The 16,634-nt window shown below is 43.9% G+C and overlaps 1 protein-coding gene across 1 annotated transcript in view; it reads left to right on the top strand.

Annotated features, from left to right (window-relative positions):
- The window catches only part of sorcs3a (sortilin related VPS10 domain containing receptor 3a), a 221,942-nt gene that overhangs the window by 79,842 nt on the left and 125,466 nt on the right, over positions 1-16,634 (top strand). Inside the window, exon 2 of the mRNA XM_072384071.1 lies at positions 9,152-9,219. Coding sequence (XP_072240172.1) covers positions 9,152-9,219 — 68 coding nt within the window. The remainder of the gene's footprint in view (positions 1-9,151; positions 9,220-16,634) is intronic.

The following is a 16,634-nucleotide window of genomic DNA, read 5'->3' as shown; positions in this document are numbered from 1 at the left end:
CCCCTCCCTGATACAGCCTTGATAGGACGAACAGCTCCAGTATACCCTGGTGGACAGCATTTACCGATCCCCTCCCTTTCTTCTGCCCATGGCCTTCATTTCTGAAGTGATACATATTTTTAATTTCTGCTGTATACTCGCAAGATGACAGCACCATTCAGAGTGGAGAGCTTCCGCTGGGACCTTGGCTTTCCATCTCTCTTTGCTAGTTAAAAGCACTCGTGTGCTGAAAGAGCTTGTTGCTCTTTGCAGCCTAATAACCACGTTATCGCGTACAGTTCTTGAACTTTTGCAGCACGCGTCTGACACTTTGCCCTCTGCGATGGAGCTGAGAGACATTAAAATGGTGCAACTTCCAGCAGTTCTGCTGCTGCTCTCTCTCTGGTCACCTGAAGAACTTAGAATCAACATTTATTTGCATTTATAATGAATAAAACGCACAGCATTGAGCCTCCAAGCTTTGCTGGGCAGCTGATTGAGAAATGCACAAAGCCAACATTACAGCCTCAGAATTTCATGGGATCCAACGGTTTGTTCTTAAGAAATACATGAACAAAGCTGCTTAAATTTCTCAAATATCGAAACCATTTCAAACATTTCGAATGGACACATGCTAAAGAAGACAATCTCCCCTTTTGTCTCCAGTTATTTGAAAAAAATCTGTTTATTCGCCGATTAATCAACATTTTTCTATGGAAGCATTCAGCGTTTCTCAGACTTGTCAACTGGTGGCAACAGAGCTGCCAGCTGACATTGTGTCACACAAACGGCTATCGTCAGCTGAAGGAGTAATTGCTCAGCTGTTGACATGCTACCGAGAGGCGGGGAAGCTTAATCACTTCCAGATAATGATCAGTTCCTGCTGCCATTTTGGTGTCGACTGTCTAGATGTACGCAGACTACTAAAAGCCTGCTCTCAGACGTGTGCGAGACTGCCGATGCTGTGATGTGCAGGCAGAGGAATAAAAGGCTTTTGTTTTGAACATGCAAACAGATGCAGGTTTTTTTTTTTTTAAATCATTGAGCCTAAAAACTTCTTTTGCTTTGATCCGTTTCACTCTTTTCGCAGAGGTGAATCCATTTCAAAGCAGCATCAATCAACAGAATGAAGAAGCATAGCTAATTTCATACCAGTGCGATAGCATCGCTGTTTAAGAAGATGTATGAAGTTAAATCTGCTTAAATGCTGTTAATTCAGGCGCTCAGCATGAATAAACCCACACACGCGCAGCCAGGCTTCATTCAGCCTTGCTTTGCCGCCTTGTGCTGTTACCTGACATTGAAGATGATGCCTCAGCAGGTCATGATCACAATTAAACTGTTGCTCTGCGGAGAGAAGAGCCGGGCACTTTTTCCTCCAAAAAGTCATTAACACTCATTAACATGCAATGAGCTGAAGCAATATTCAGAATTGGGTTTGGCACTTTGACTTGGTGTTTGAAGAGAAAGGGGCATCAGTTATGCTAATAATATGTTTTCACCACACTTAGTTAATTGCTTCGGCAACACGGCTAATGCAAGTGCAATGTGACTGACATTTTGATTCTATAATTGCAAGTCAAGTGGGGATTCAAAATGGGGCGAGTGCTTGAGATACGAATAGCCTGTCAAAGATTTTTCAAAGCGTGCTGCAGTTGGTCTGTCTGTGGTCATAAAGACCTGTGAACAGGCATGTAAATAAGCAGAAACACAGTTGGTCTGTCTGTGGTCATAAAGGCCTGTGAACAGGCATGTAAATAAGCAGAAACACAGTTGGTCTGTCTGTGGTCATAAAGGCCTGTGAACAGGCATGTAAATAAGCAGAAACACAGTTGGTCTGTCTGTGGTCATAAAGACCTGTGAACAGGCATGTAAATAAGCAGAAACACAGTTGGTCTGTCTGTGGTCATAAAGACCTGTGAACAGGCATGTAAATAAGCAGAAACACAGTTGGTCTGTCTGTGGTCATAAAGGCCTGTGAACAGGCATGTAAATAAGCAGAAACACAGTTGGTCTGTCTGTGGTCATAAAGGCCTGTGAACAGGCATGTAAATAAGCAGAAACACAGTTGGTCTGTCTGTGGTCATAAAGACCTGTGAACAGGCATGTAAATAAGCAGAAACACAGTTGGTCTGTCTGTGGTCATAAAGACCTGTGAACAGGCATGTAAATAAGCAGAAACACAGTTGGTCTGTCTGTGGTCATAAAGACCTGTGAACAGGCATGTAAATAAGCAGAAACACAGTCTGTCTGTGGTCATAAAGGCCTGTGAACAGGCATGTAAATAAGCAGAAACACAGTTGGTCTGTCTGTGGTCATAAAGACCTGTGAACAGGCATGTAAATAAGCAGAAACACAGTTGGTCTGTCTGTGGTCATAAAGGCCTGTGAACAGGCATGTAAATAAGCAGAAACACAGTTGGTCTGTCTGTGGTCATAAAGACCTGTGAACAGGCATGTAAATAAGCAGAAACACAGTTGGTCTGTCTGTGGTCATAAAGACCTGTGAACAGGCATGTAAATAAGCAGAAACACAGTTGGTCTGTCTGTGGTCATAAAGACCTGTGAACAGGCATGTAAATAAGCAGAAACACAGTTGGTCTGTCTTTGGTCATAAAGACCTGTGAACAGGCATGTAAATAAGCAGAAACACAGATGGTCTGTCTGTGGTCATAAAGGCCTGTGAACAGGCATGTAAATAAGCAGAAACACAGTTGGTCTGTCTGTGGTCATAAAGGACTGTGAACAGGCATGTAAATAAGCAGAAACACAGTTGGTCTGTCTGTGGTCATAAAGACCTGTGAACAGGCATGTAAATAAGCAGAAACACAGTTGGTCTGTCTGTGGTCATAAAGACCTGTGAACAGGCATGTAAATAAGCAGAAACACAGTTGGTCTGTCTGTGGTCATAAAGGCCTGTGAACAGGCATGTAAATAAGCAGAAACACAGTTGGTTTGTCTGTGGTCATAAAGACCTGTGAACAGGCATGTAAATAAGCAGAAACACAGTTGGTCTGTCTGTGGTCATAAAGACCTGTGAACAGGCATGTAAATAAGCAGAAACACAGTTGGTCTGTCTGTGGTCATAAAGGCCTGTGAACAGGCATGTAAATAAGCAGAAACACAGTTGGTCTGTCTGTGGTCATAAAGGCCTGTGAACAGGCATGTAAATAAGCAGAAACACAGTTGGTCTGTCTGTGGTCATAAAGACCTGTGAACAGGCATGTAAATAAGCAGAAACACAGTTGGTCTGTCTGTGGTCATAAAGACCTGTGAACAGGCATGTAAATAAGCAGAAACAGTTTGTCTGTGGTCATAAAGGCCTGTGAACAGGCATGTAAATAAGCAGAAACACAGTTGGTCTGTCTGTGGTCATAAAGACCTGTGAACAGGCATGTAAATAAGCAGAAACACAGTTGGTCTGTCTGTGGTCATAAAGGCCTGTGAACAGGCATGTAAATAAGCAGAAACACAGCTGGTCTGTCTGTGGTCATAAAGACCTGTGAACAGGCATGTAAATAAGCAGAAACACAGTTGGTCTGTCTGTGGTCATAAAGACCTGTGAACAGGCATGTAAATAAGCAGAAACACAGTTGGTCTGTCTGTGGTCATAAAGGCCTGTGAACAGGCATGTAAATAAGCAGAAACACAGTTGGTCTGTCTGTGGTCATAAAGGCCTGTGAACAGGCATGTAAATAAGCAGAAACACAGTCGGTCTGTCTGTGGTCATAAAGGACTGTGAACAGGCATGTAAATAAGCAGAAACACAGCTGGTCTGTCTGTGGTCATAAAGGCCTGTGAACAGGCATGTAAATAAGCAGAAACACAGCTGGTCTGTCTGTGGTCATAAAGACCTGTGAACAGGCATGTAAATAAGCAGAAACACAGCTGGTCTGTCTGTGGTCATAAAGGCCTGTGAACAGGCATGTAAATAAGCAGAAACACAGTTGGTCTGTCTGTGGTCATAAAGGCCTGTGAACAGGCATGTAAATAAGCAGAAACACAGCTGGTCTGTCTGTGGTCATAAAGACCTGTGAACAGGCATGTAAATAAGCAGAAACACAGCTGGTCTGTCTGTGGTCATAAAGGCCTGTGAACAGGCATGTAAATAAGCAGAAACACAGTTGGTCTGTCTGTGGTCATAAAGACCTGTGAACAGGCATGTAAATAAGCAGAAACACAGTCGGTCTGTCTGTGGTCATAAAGACCTGTGAACAGGCATGTAAATAAGCAGAAACACAGTCGGTCTGTCTGTGGTCATAAAGGACTGTGAACAGGCATGTAAATAAGCAGAAACACAGCTGGTCTGTCTGTGGTCATAAAGACCTGTGAACAGGCATGTAAATAAGCAGAAACACAGTCGGTCTGTCTGTGGTCATAAAGACCTGTGAACAGGCATGTAAATAAGCAGAAACACAGTCGGTCTGTCTGTGGTCATAAAGGACTGTGAACAGGCATGTAAATAAGCAGAAACACAGCTGGTCTGTCTGTGGTCATAAAGGCCTGTGAACAGGCATGTAAATAAGCAGAAACACAGCTGGTCTGTCTGTGGTCATAAAGACCTGTGAACAGGCATGTAAATAAGCAGAAACACAGTGGGTCTGTCTGTGGTCATAAAGACCTGTGAACAGGCATGTAAATAAGCAGAAACACAGTTGGTCTGTCTGTGGTCATAAAGACCTGTGAACAGGCATGTAAATAAGCAGAAACACAGTTGGTCTGTCTGTGGTCATAAAGGCCTGTGAACAGGCATGTAAATAAGCAGAAACACAGTTGGTCTGTCTGTGGTCATAAAGACCTGTGAACAGGCATGTAAATAAGCAGAAACACAGTTGGTCTGTCTGTGGTCATAAAGGCCTGTGAACAGGCATGTAAATAAGCAGAAACACAGTTGGTCTGTCTGTGGTCATAAAGGCCTGTGAACAGGCATGTAAATAAGCAGAAACACAGTCGGTCTGTCTGTGGTCATAAAGGACTGTGAACAGGCATGTAAATAAGCAGAAACACAGCTGGTCTGTCTGTGGTCATAAAGGCCTGTGAACAGGCATGTAAATAAGCAGAAACACAGCTGGTCTGTCTGTGGTCATAAAGACCTGTGAACAGGCATGTAAATAAGCAGAAACACAGTGGGTCTGTCTGTGGTCATAAAGACCTGTGAACAGGCATGTAAATAAGCAGAAACACAGTTGGTCTGTCTGTGGTCATAAAGACCTGTGAACAGGCATGTAAATAAGCAGAAACACAGTTGGTCTGTCTGTGGTCATAAAGACCTGTGAACAGGCATGTAAATAAGCAGAAACACAGTTGGTCTGTCTGTGGTCATAAAGGCCTGTGAACAGGCATGTAAATAAGCAGAAACACAGTTGGTCTGTCTGTGGTCATAAAGGCCTGTGAACAGGCATGTAAATAAGCAGAAACAGTTGGTCTGTCTGTGGTCATAAAGACCTGTGAACAGGCATGTAAATAAGCGGATACACAGTTGGTCTGTCTGTGGTCATAAAGACCTGTGAACAGGCATGTAAATAAGCAGAAACACAGTTGGTCTGTCTGTGGTCATAAAGGCCTGTGAACAGGTATGTAAATAAGCAGAAACACAGTTGGTCTGTCTGTGGTCATAAAGGCCTGTGAACAGGCATGTAAATAAGCAGAAACACAGCTGGTCTGAGGCGTTAAACATGCCTTAAACGAGGCTCTATGCTTGACTGAGTTTCAAGGAGCATCTGAAGGGACTCTGTTCTTCAGCTGGTGTCCAATGTGAATTTCAAATTCAGACTCTTATAAGGGGACGAGGCGGTGAATCATGCATGTGACCGTGTCTCATACATGCCCTCCCCCTCCCTTCAGAGCAAAGCCGACCACACATCAGAGAGCCTGACACTACCCCGCTTTCTCTGAGATATACTGGCTTCCCCAGAGACGAAGAAAACAGAGAACACACACTGAGATCCCATTTTAGTATTCGGTGGGGCTGCATGGCAACAATCCGTTCTCCTCTTACTGTCTCATCCCTGGCGTTTGCAGTCTTTGTCGGCATGAACTGTGTGTTCACACTCTTCGTGGGAGGATCCCTCCGGCATGTGGCTCATCTTCCCACAAGTACCATCCAGGGTCCCTGGTGAGAGGCTGGCTTGTTCAGAGAAAGAGGCTCAGCACGAGGTGGAAAGGTCCTGGAAGTCTGCAGGCCAGAGAGCTTTCTGAGGGCCCCAAGACGCCAAGGCACTGGCTCTTCACAGTCTGATTTTCTCCTTATCCAGCCTGATTGCTGACTTCTGTCAGACAAGTCATGGCCACACCTCCTGGACCCCCCCCACCCCCCCCACCCCCCCAAGCCAAGTGACTTAAGTCAAGCCTTTTAAGTTGCCTTAAAAAAAGCAGAAAAAGGAAATGATGACGAAACACATGGAAGTTAAATCACACTGTGACTGTGTGTAAAATATCATCAACAAACAGGTGTTAAAACATAAAACCTCATGAAGCCAAAGTTAATCGACTTGGACTAAATCGTTATTTCTTGTCGTTCATGTCTCTGACGTTGGACCTGAGTTCTGAGACTGAAAACTAAGGATTTGCTCACTATCATGAACATTTAAAGCTGGTAATAGCATGTTTATTTTCTCATGCAAACATGGCAGCGTTGTTGTCCCGTTACACAGCGCAGATCCTGTTCAGCACTGATGAACGCTTCATCAACGCGGCCGTGTGCGCGGCAGCCATGTTGGATTTTGAGGTGGGGGACGGATCAGGTTCCTCCAACTTTCCCTGTCAGAAATCTGACGTTTTGTTTGAAATTTTCCTTTTGGTAACACAGAAATTCTAAATGTGTGTGATGAGCTTTGGCTTTTCCAGCAGTGACTGCAGTCTACTGTGAGTCATCTTAAAAGCTCATTTAAATCGTGATATGATTAAGCTGAATTAACTGAAGTCAACCTCTCTCACAGGGAGTCCCATCCAAAGATAACTGAAGTGAGATTCACCAGATGGGGATTTGTTTCCTTCCCCGTTGACATGATCGTTCTCCGCAGTGAGAGGAGGTCACATGACACATGCTCCGTAAATATCTGCTTTCACAGCATCCTGTGAGTTTCTTTGAGGGCCTGTATGTTTATCAAACTGCTGCACCGGCTGATTATCTCTCCTGAACAGCAGATAGAAAAGGAGTGAACCAGAGACTTTTGTGTACTCCATCAAGAGGAATCCTGAGTTAGAAACTGGATGCACAGGAGTAATTAGCCTCCCAACATGCTAATTTGTCACTTTCTGAACTTTGTGGTGTTTTCTTAAGAGCTGATAAGAGAAAATTCTAATTACCAGAAGTTATTTTGCTGCAGCAAAATTCCATTAACTGCAACACCTTCTTTGTGTGTTTCTACAGTGAAAGTTGTTCTTTAACGGCCAACTAATGTTTTGTTTAGGCTTCCTGTAAAAGCCACCAATATTAAATCTTTCTGGCTTTTGAGAACAAAGACAAAGTGTTAGTTTGGCATTCAGTCCCGCTTCCTTTTATTTATTCTGCTCAGTTCTTATCGACATTAGTGGGAGCAGCAGTGTGCACGACACTGAGGGTGCTGGGCTGGTGAAGTGGGTAGGGTTCACTTATTTTTACACAACACACATTTACTCACATGGAAGTTTTGAAACTGACAGCAACAACTCCCAGTCCTGCTGTGCAGGGCTAAAAGAAACAGTGAGGAACCCAACTGAAGCTGCAGGAAAACAGGCAAAGTCATTGCTGAATGGTGTGTGACAACAAAATGACGAACGATGCTGAAACAAATACAAAAGCAGAACTTCCTCTAAGTGGATGCAGCTCCTATTAATACAGCTGTGCTGGAACCAAACCAGAAGTCAAAATGTCTTTGCACTTCAGATTGTGTGTGTTAACCTGATGGTGATTAACTGTTGATACACTGAGATAACTGAGATAATTTGAGATGATCAAACTGCGTGGTCCGCCTCCTCCTGTGAGATAACGGCGTGATGCCATCCTTTCATTGGACTTATATCCATCCAGTGCCTTCTGCTCATCCAAGGTCAGGTCCAGGAGGGAAACCAAACACCTCTCTCCCCGTGTGACACTCTCATGCTCGTCCTGGGGGATCCGAAGGTGTTCCCAAACCAGAAGGGATATATAATCCCTCCAGTGAGTTCTGGGTCTGTCCCGGGGCCTCCTCCCTGTTGGAGGCCATCAGGAGGCGTCCTAACAAGACGCCCAAAGCAACTCCGCTGACTCCTTTCAATGCGGAGGAGCAGCGGCTCGACTCCAAGCTTCCTCTGACCTCATTCTTTCTGTCACTACCCAGGTCTGTGACCACAGGTGAGGGTTGGGATGAAGATGGAGCAGCGAATTAAAGGCTTTGCCTCGCTCAGCTCCCTCTTCACCACAACAGACCGGAGCGGCGCCCTCGTTACTGCTGACAAGCTCCATCTCTCACTCCAACGTCCCATCGCTCGGGAACAAGATCCGGAAATGCTGTGACTCCTCCAGCTGAGGCCGAACCTAGAGGGAATAATTCCACCTTCTTCCAGATGAGAACCATGGCCTCAAATTTAGAAGAGCTGGCTCTCATCCCGGCGTTGTCACGCTCTACGAAAAGCTCCAGTGCACGCTGAAGATCGTGGCTTAAAGAAGTCAACAGAACCACATCATCTGCAAAAAGCAGAGATGTAACCCTGAGGTTCCCAGACTGGTTTGTCACTGCTTGTGTGATGCGTCCTTCTTCATAAGAAAGAACGGGAACAGGCGTGAGGACAAGAATGGCCCCTTGGACAAAGCAAGACGCCACATTTCTTTGTGCCAAGACAAAAACTTCTATGATTGCATCATATTTAGTGATTGGAATTGTGTTGGGCACTGCTTCTCTCATCCAATTCTTTGCGGAAAGGCAAATGGCCTTCCTAAAATGTAGGAACTATCATCGGACTATTATTTTGAAAAATGCTGCTTCTCGGTTCAACTTCCTTTTTCCAACAACAGTCCATCTCTTCACGCGTTAGCGTTAGAATCACCTGCTGTTCCACCTTTAAATCACTCGGGAACATGGATCCAAAGTATCCGAACTCCCTCATTTATGGATATTTTGGTGAAGAATATGATCTAAATCTGGGATTATATTGTTTCGACTGTGATTCACGTTTAAAAGAGATCGTAATGTTGAATTTTCATGTCTTTACAGGTGATCCTGATTCTTACCAAACTGTATGACTTTCACATTGGCAGCGTCACAGAAAGCACGCTCTGGAGGTGAGTAAAACCTATATCTAAAATATTTAGATGCAGTTGATGTAGGTCTGAGTACCAGGAAGTGGAATTAGCCTCAAACATGAATCTGTGCTTTACATGTTTAAGTAGTTTGATAGTTTAACGTCACATTGAACAGGAAATGTGACTTATTATAAACCCCAAAATGAAATGCTCCTCTCATTCAGCTCTGAAGCTCCTCTGCACACATCGTGTTCTGGTGTCGTGTCATACAGGGCTCACCGGTTGGCACACCGGTTGTCCACGGCCCTGCTTCTCCATATTATGGGATGTACTCTGTTTCTTTCCCCCTGCTGGAGCTGAAATAAACACAAACACTTGCAAAACAAATAGAGTGCTTGTAAAGTGGAGGGATAGACCAGCAGAAGGATGGGTAACACATCCCTGATGAGTTGAAGCTACATGACCCATTTTCAAATCTGGGTTGTGAAAGTGTTATCTGTCTGTGTTACTTTAGGAGGCCGCCACACATCTGTCCTGGTCCAGATGTAACATGTTCAGAGAAACCGTACTGTAGGATGGGTGGGCCCCTCATGCAGCTCAGGGGCAAAAGTCCCCTGACAATTACAGCGTAGCAACAATGATGAAGGCCCAGAGTCTTCGTCAAACTATGGGCTGAGCCAGAGTGGTGTGCATGACATCATCAGTGGGGGGGGATTTGAGATAATATGCTTATGAGAGGATTATTCTATCAGTGTTACTTTGAAGGACATAATAAACTTTTAGTTTTATCTTTACAATTATATCAATGCATTTAAAAAGTAAAAATGAACAATCACATCTATTTTAAAGAAGAACGTACAATAAACAGCCACAGCTTCAAATGGGTTGGTAGAGGAAGAGCTACTGAGAGGAGGAGGAAGTGAATGAGAAGCACAGCTAGTAATTAGTTTATTATTTCCAACATGATTAAGACAAATATCTCAGGAGGTTTTGGCATGTGAGACCTTCATGGATTACCCCCCCGATTCTTGCTGCAGTCGGAGGGGTTTTGTCAGCAGTTAAGGAACGATGGTCTTTGGGGGGAAAATCTTGTGCTTCTGGGACTTTTAGCACAAAGTTTAGCTGAAAACAAGGCTGTCAGGGCAAAATGTCGAAGGTCAACAGCAGCACATTTACATTCAAGGCACCAAAAGCACGCTTTTGTTATCGTCTTTCTGGAGTCATTTCTTCAGAAAAGCAGCTGAAAGTGGAGGTGAGACATTCACTTCTGTGCTTTGGCTTCACTCAGTGTTCAACAGTCTGCTTCATGCAGTCAGATCAAGTTTAAACTTCACAGTTTCACTGCGTTAATGCTTCAGATGAAGCTTCATCTTTACTTATTCTTGTACAAAATCAAACAGAGAGGAAGAGCGACTTGTATGTGAGTCAAGGAAAACAGCCTTTTAAAGCAAAAACTATCTGCACTCCATCGGTTTGCCTTCTGTGCCCAGCTCAAAGTGCTGGTTTGACAGTAATAAGTGATGCTAGCTGCTGAAGTCACTGCTAGCTATCTTTCACATTTAGGAGTCTCTGGTGCTGTGTTTTGGTGTTTGAATAAAAGTCAGTTCCTACTGTAAGTAGAAGCTTCAGCTGCAGATAAAATAATCTGAACGGACCATTTAGATGATGAAATGACTGTTTCAGGAGAAGTTTTCTGTCTACATTTCTATGTATCTGCGTGCATAACTCCTCTGAAAGATATGATTTCATCTGTGTATCTATCTCACCAACCACAACAACTTTGGGGGAGAAAGAAAGGTCCTGCATTCTCCTGAAGTACGATAACTTTTCACTTTTATGAACCCCTGTTGAATAAACTCCCCCAGACATATGCCCTGTCATACCCAGCACAGATGGCACAGAGAGCATAATGTGGCCTCAGGGAGAGGGAAAACCAACATAATGTGAACTGAATGGAGCTGGAAAGACTTCTATAGGAGGAAAGTTACTTACCACAACACAGGAGGAAGTTTTTAAAGGGTTACTTCATCATTTTACAGCTACATTTTTTACATTTCTAAGCTTTCTACTCTATAGTTTTAATAACTTGTGGTTTTAAAGTTGAATATTAACAACATAGAGTCCCACATTGATTAAATATTGAATTCCCTGGACAGTTCTAATTAACATATTGGTTACTCAGGATCACCTGGAAGTAGGACTTAAACCCAGATGGCACAGAGACAGACTCATAGGTCCTCAAGTGCTAAAATAAGGGTCGTGGTAAAGTGCACGTTACACCCCTGAAAACAGAGGAGAAATAATCATACACGTGGTGTTTCCCCAGCAAGGATTTTGCTTTTTTTTTTACAAAGATTTTAACAATCCACAAAAGAAGCAATCCACAGGAAATGTTCCTCAGAATGAACACTCAAATCACAGCAACACAAGCGGCATCACAGAATCAAAGTGCACAAACAACACAAAATCCACCACAAAATGCACCACAAAATACACCATGATGCACCACAAAATATACCACAAAATCCACCATGATACACAACAAAATACACCATGATGCACCATATAATCCACCATGATGCACCACAAAATACACCACAAAATCCACCATGATGCACCACAAAATATACCACAAAATCCACTATGATGCACCATGATGCACCACAAAATACACCAAAAAAATCCACCGTGATGCACCACAAAATCCACCAAAAAAATCCACCATGATGCGCCACAAAAGCCACCATAAAATCCACCATATAATCCACCATGATGCACCACAAAATCCACCATGATGCGCCACAAAATCCACCATAAAATCCACCATGATGCACCACAAAATACACCACAAAATACACCATGATGCATCACAAAATACACCATAAAATCCACCATGGTGCATCACAAAATACACCATAAAATCCACCATGATGCACCACAAAATCCACCACAAAATCCACCATGATGCACCACAAAATCCACCATGATGCACCACAAAATACACCACAAAATACACCATAAATTACACCATGATGCGCCACAAAATCCACCATAAAATCCACCATATAATCCACCATGATGCACCACAAAATCCACCATGATGCACCACAAAATACACCATAAAATACACCATGATGCACCACAAAATACACCATAAATTACACCATGGTGCACCACTAAATACACCATAAATTACACCATGATGCACCACAAAATACACCATGATACACCAGAAAATGCGCCATAAAACCCACCATGATGCGCCACATGGATACTGGACCACAGCCAACGAGACGGTAGAAACACACAGCGCCACCAATCACGTCTCCATGACGGACCGGCTCACACACATCTTCCCTAACCCAACCCTAAGTTACTGAAAACACGCCCGCAATTTACCTGAAAATAGCGGAGAAATAATTATACGAGTGCTGCAGGACTTTAGAAAAATACCGCGAATTCCCCGGGCGCGTGAGCACGCGACAAAAGTAATCGATCACAGATTGTATGAGCAAGACCACTGTGCAGATAACAGGTAAAAACTCAGATCAATCAAGAAACAACAGAGTATACAATGTCAAATAAATACTGATTATTTTAGATGTTTTAATCAGTCCCACTTATTACTATTTATTAACTTATTTAACTTTTTAATCCCACAGATTACAACCCATGAAATTACTTCTTTCCTTCAGGGTGTCACTCACAGACAAATCATACAATATAAATATCATCCTTACTTCTTTTAAAGATGAATTTTCTTTTTTGCACAAAGAAGTAATGAATGACCTCATGTATATGGCATTATCATCGGATTTAAATGTGCCGTGACAGCTGAACTCTTTGGGGAAGATACAATCAGGTGAGGAAACCAATCCATGGTGTGAGGGGGGGGGGGGCATCACTGCTGATGAGAACATCATTATTGGCAGCACTCCCAGCCCTGTCACTCACCACAAACCTACAGTGAGAGCAGCAGCTGTCCATCCAGGTCTGACTCTGAGGAGATGCAGGAGGTCCAGCTGCAGCCATCACATTCATCTGTGCTTTTACAATAAAATAGAGGGTGTTTGAGACCGAAAAATGCAAAGTTGAAGAAGAAAAACGGCTAAATTAAAGGCAAACTAGCAACACTTCCTCATGGGCTGAGCTGCAGCAGAGCTGACAGCTTTACCTGTCTGGTGTCAGCTCGGGTCCGTGATCCGTCTCTCCTTTACCAGCTAATTGAGATCACAGCACTGATGGGGTTTGAAGAGGAGCAGTTGAAGAGAATGTTTATCACTTTACGGCCAGACATCTCAAATGGCACGTCCAGTGCTGCCTTTCTGCAAAGGTCAAGGCAGTGGCAACACCTCAAAGTGTTGCCCAGCCAGTCTGTCAGTTTTAATGAACACGCTGACCTTAAACAATGAAAGCTGATCACTTTGTCTCTGCATAATTTTCTGAGAGGCTTTCATACATTCTTGGTGGGAAGGAGAGAAATGCGGGCAAGCTGCTTATTGTTGACAGTAAATCAACTCAGCAAAACAGTTTGTCTTCAAAGTTGTTCGGTCTCTCTCATCTGGCCTCGGGAGTATTGTTTCTGTGGGGGAAAATTTATCAAATATGACAAGCCCGATACTCATTTGCAGGTATTCAGACGTGGGCAAATTAATGCCAACAACAAAGTCAGGATGTATTTCTCTCCAATCACCACTGGAATCTGACATCCAGGAGACTCGTATTCGCACAAGAAGCCTGCAGCAGTCATTTTCTCAGCCTCATACTCTGTTTATCGAAGCTCTTCTCATCCTATGTTCCTGAATTAATGATCTGGAAAGTTTGTGGATGTGATGATGTTAATCTCTTTTTGAACTTCTACAAAAGTGATAAACAAAGTTGGTTGTAGACACTATTTTGATCAAACTTTACACAAGAGGAACACATCAACATAAACGCATGCACCGCATGCTCATTTCCTGACTGATGCTGGGTCAAAAGCCAAGTTTATCTGTTATTTTCCATCTCAATGTGACCCCACACTGTTGTAGTGGGGTCCAAAATCAGCCTTTTATATGCAGAGGCTTAATGCAGTTTCATGTAGAATGATATGATTGAACCTGTTTTTGCTCCTTGCTCAGATTCTTGTTGTCCAGCCTTCTCAGATTTATATCCTCCAAACATCACGTTCAGTTCATGCTGCATTCACAGCACCTCAGAACCGCAAAGGTCGGACCGTTAGCAGCAAATTCTCCTCGTCTGCAGTCATAAACGAAGAAATCAGCAGGAAATCATGCTCTACTGAGCAAGAAATGGGGCAAGAATAAACATCAGATTGGATCTTACTGCTGCAGAGAGCTCAAAGGAAAAACAGGAGGACAGAGGTCGCTTCATTGCTGCTATCAGTCAGTAATAACTGAGCTTGTTCTGTCCTGTTTGCTTCGCTTGGCTCTTTCGGTGAAGTTGGCGACGTGCAGGTTTGACTTCATGAAAAGAATACGTCCACGATCGTCTCTCCCTCTGCTCTGTGTGGGCTGTAAATCAGAGCAAGGACAGATTAATGTGTTTGATCCCTATGATACACCTAATGAAACGTGTTTATAGACTCCAGACAGTCATCGTAGCGCTCTGTATCACGACGAAGAGGAAAACCCAACGTCACCTGTGCTAAGTTATGTGTCAGAAGGTTTATCTTTATTGTCTCACAGGTGAAGCATCAGTTAGGCGACTTTAATGAGTCAAACTGTGGTGAATATGTGATAAAAACACACGTGCAACATGATGCACATTGATAGCCGTGACTTTTTTTTAAACGCCTGTTTCTGTTTCTGTATTCAGCAGACGCTTTTATCCAAAGCAACTTACAAATGAAGATATAACAGCTTTATAAAAGCTAACAATAAGCTACATAGAAGGAACCCAGGAGTCCGACTCTGTCAGAGGTGACAGAGTAGAGATAGGGTGCAGGCATAGAAGGAAGTGCAGAAAGATAAAGTGCAGAGATAGAGGGGGTAGGGAAGTACAAGGTAAGTGCTGGGATAGGAGATGCTCTCTGAAGAGCTGGGTTTTCAGGAGCTTCTTGAAGATAGACAGGGACGCCCCTGTTCTGGTAGCGCTCGGTAGGTCATTCCACCATCGTGGGACGACACATGAACAGAGTTTGGATTGTCTTAGGCGTGGTGTAGGAGCTGCTAGACGACAATCCTGGGACCAACGGAGGGACCCAGTTGGGACAGAAGCCTTTGCAAGAGCATTCAAGTAGATGGGAGCCGTTCCATTAAGCTCTTTGTAGCTAACATCAGGGACTTGAACCTGATGCGGGCGGCTAAGGGCAGCCAGAGGAGTTTAATGTAAAGTTATTATGTAAAGCACTTTGAATTGTTTTGTATATGAAATGTGCTACAAATAAATTTGACTTCGACTAAGCAGACATCTACAACAAAACCTGTAACTTTCAGCTGCTTAAATGTTGCTATTGGTAGTACATGTGATTTGAAAATTGGTAACTTGCTTATTGGAAAAAGGAAACCCTGGTCCTCAAGGCCCTGCATGTTTTCCATGTTTCCCTGCTGCAGCACACCTGATTCGTTTGAATGGGTCAGGTCTTTACGCTCTGCAGAAGGCTGAGGACGACCCACTCATTTGGATCAGGTGAAGCAGGGAAACATGGAAAACACGAGGACCAGGGTTGGGATACACTGACATAAAAGACAGCTAACATCAGGGACTTGAACCTGATGCGGGCGGCTAAGGGCAGCCAGAGGAGTTCAATGAACAGAGGGGGGGCGTGTTCTTTTAGGCTGATCCAAGACCAGACGCACCGCCGCGTTCTGGACCATCTGCAGAGGTTTCACAGCACAGGCTGGAGACCAGTTAGGAAACCAGTTAGGAGACCAGTTAGGCTGGAGACCAGTTAGGGGACCAGTTAGGAGACCAGTTAGGGGACCAGTTAGGAGACCAGTTAGGAAACCAGTTAGGAGACCAGTTAGGAGACCAGTTAGGGGACCAGTTAGGAGACCAGTTAGGAGACCAGTTAGGAGACCAGTTAGGAGAGCATTGCTGTCGTCAAGGTGGGAGATGACCATGGCCTGCACCAGGAGCTGGGGGGCATGTTGGGTCAGGTATGGTCTGATCTTTCTTATGTTTAGTAATGCAAAGCGGCTGAACGAGCAACCGAGGTAACGGGATCTTTGAAGGTCAGCTGGTCATCAATCATAAAGTTTTTAACTACCTTTGATGGAGCAAGAGATTCAGTTTGGATGCAGATGCTGTGGTGTATGGTTGGTTTGGCTGGGAAGACCAGCAGCTCAGTTTTTGGGAGGTTAAGTTGGAGGTGATGGGCTTTCATCCATGTTGATGTGTCATAGAGACAGTCTGAGATTGGTGCTGAGACCGTGTGGTCGTCAGGCCTGTGGTTACTTGACCTCCCGTTTTACAGGTTTTTAAATGCATTTGGATAAATGTTGACAGTCATC

Source organism: Leuresthes tenuis, unplaced genomic scaffold (genome assembly GCF_036924035.1).
Source record: "Leuresthes tenuis unplaced genomic scaffold, fLeuTen1.0.hap1 SCAF_4, whole genome shotgun sequence".
NCBI lineage: Eukaryota > Metazoa > Chordata > Actinopteri > Atheriniformes > Atherinopsidae > Leuresthes > Leuresthes tenuis.
Note: the sequence above shows the minus strand (reverse complement) of the source record. Positions and strands in the feature narration are given on the sequence as shown.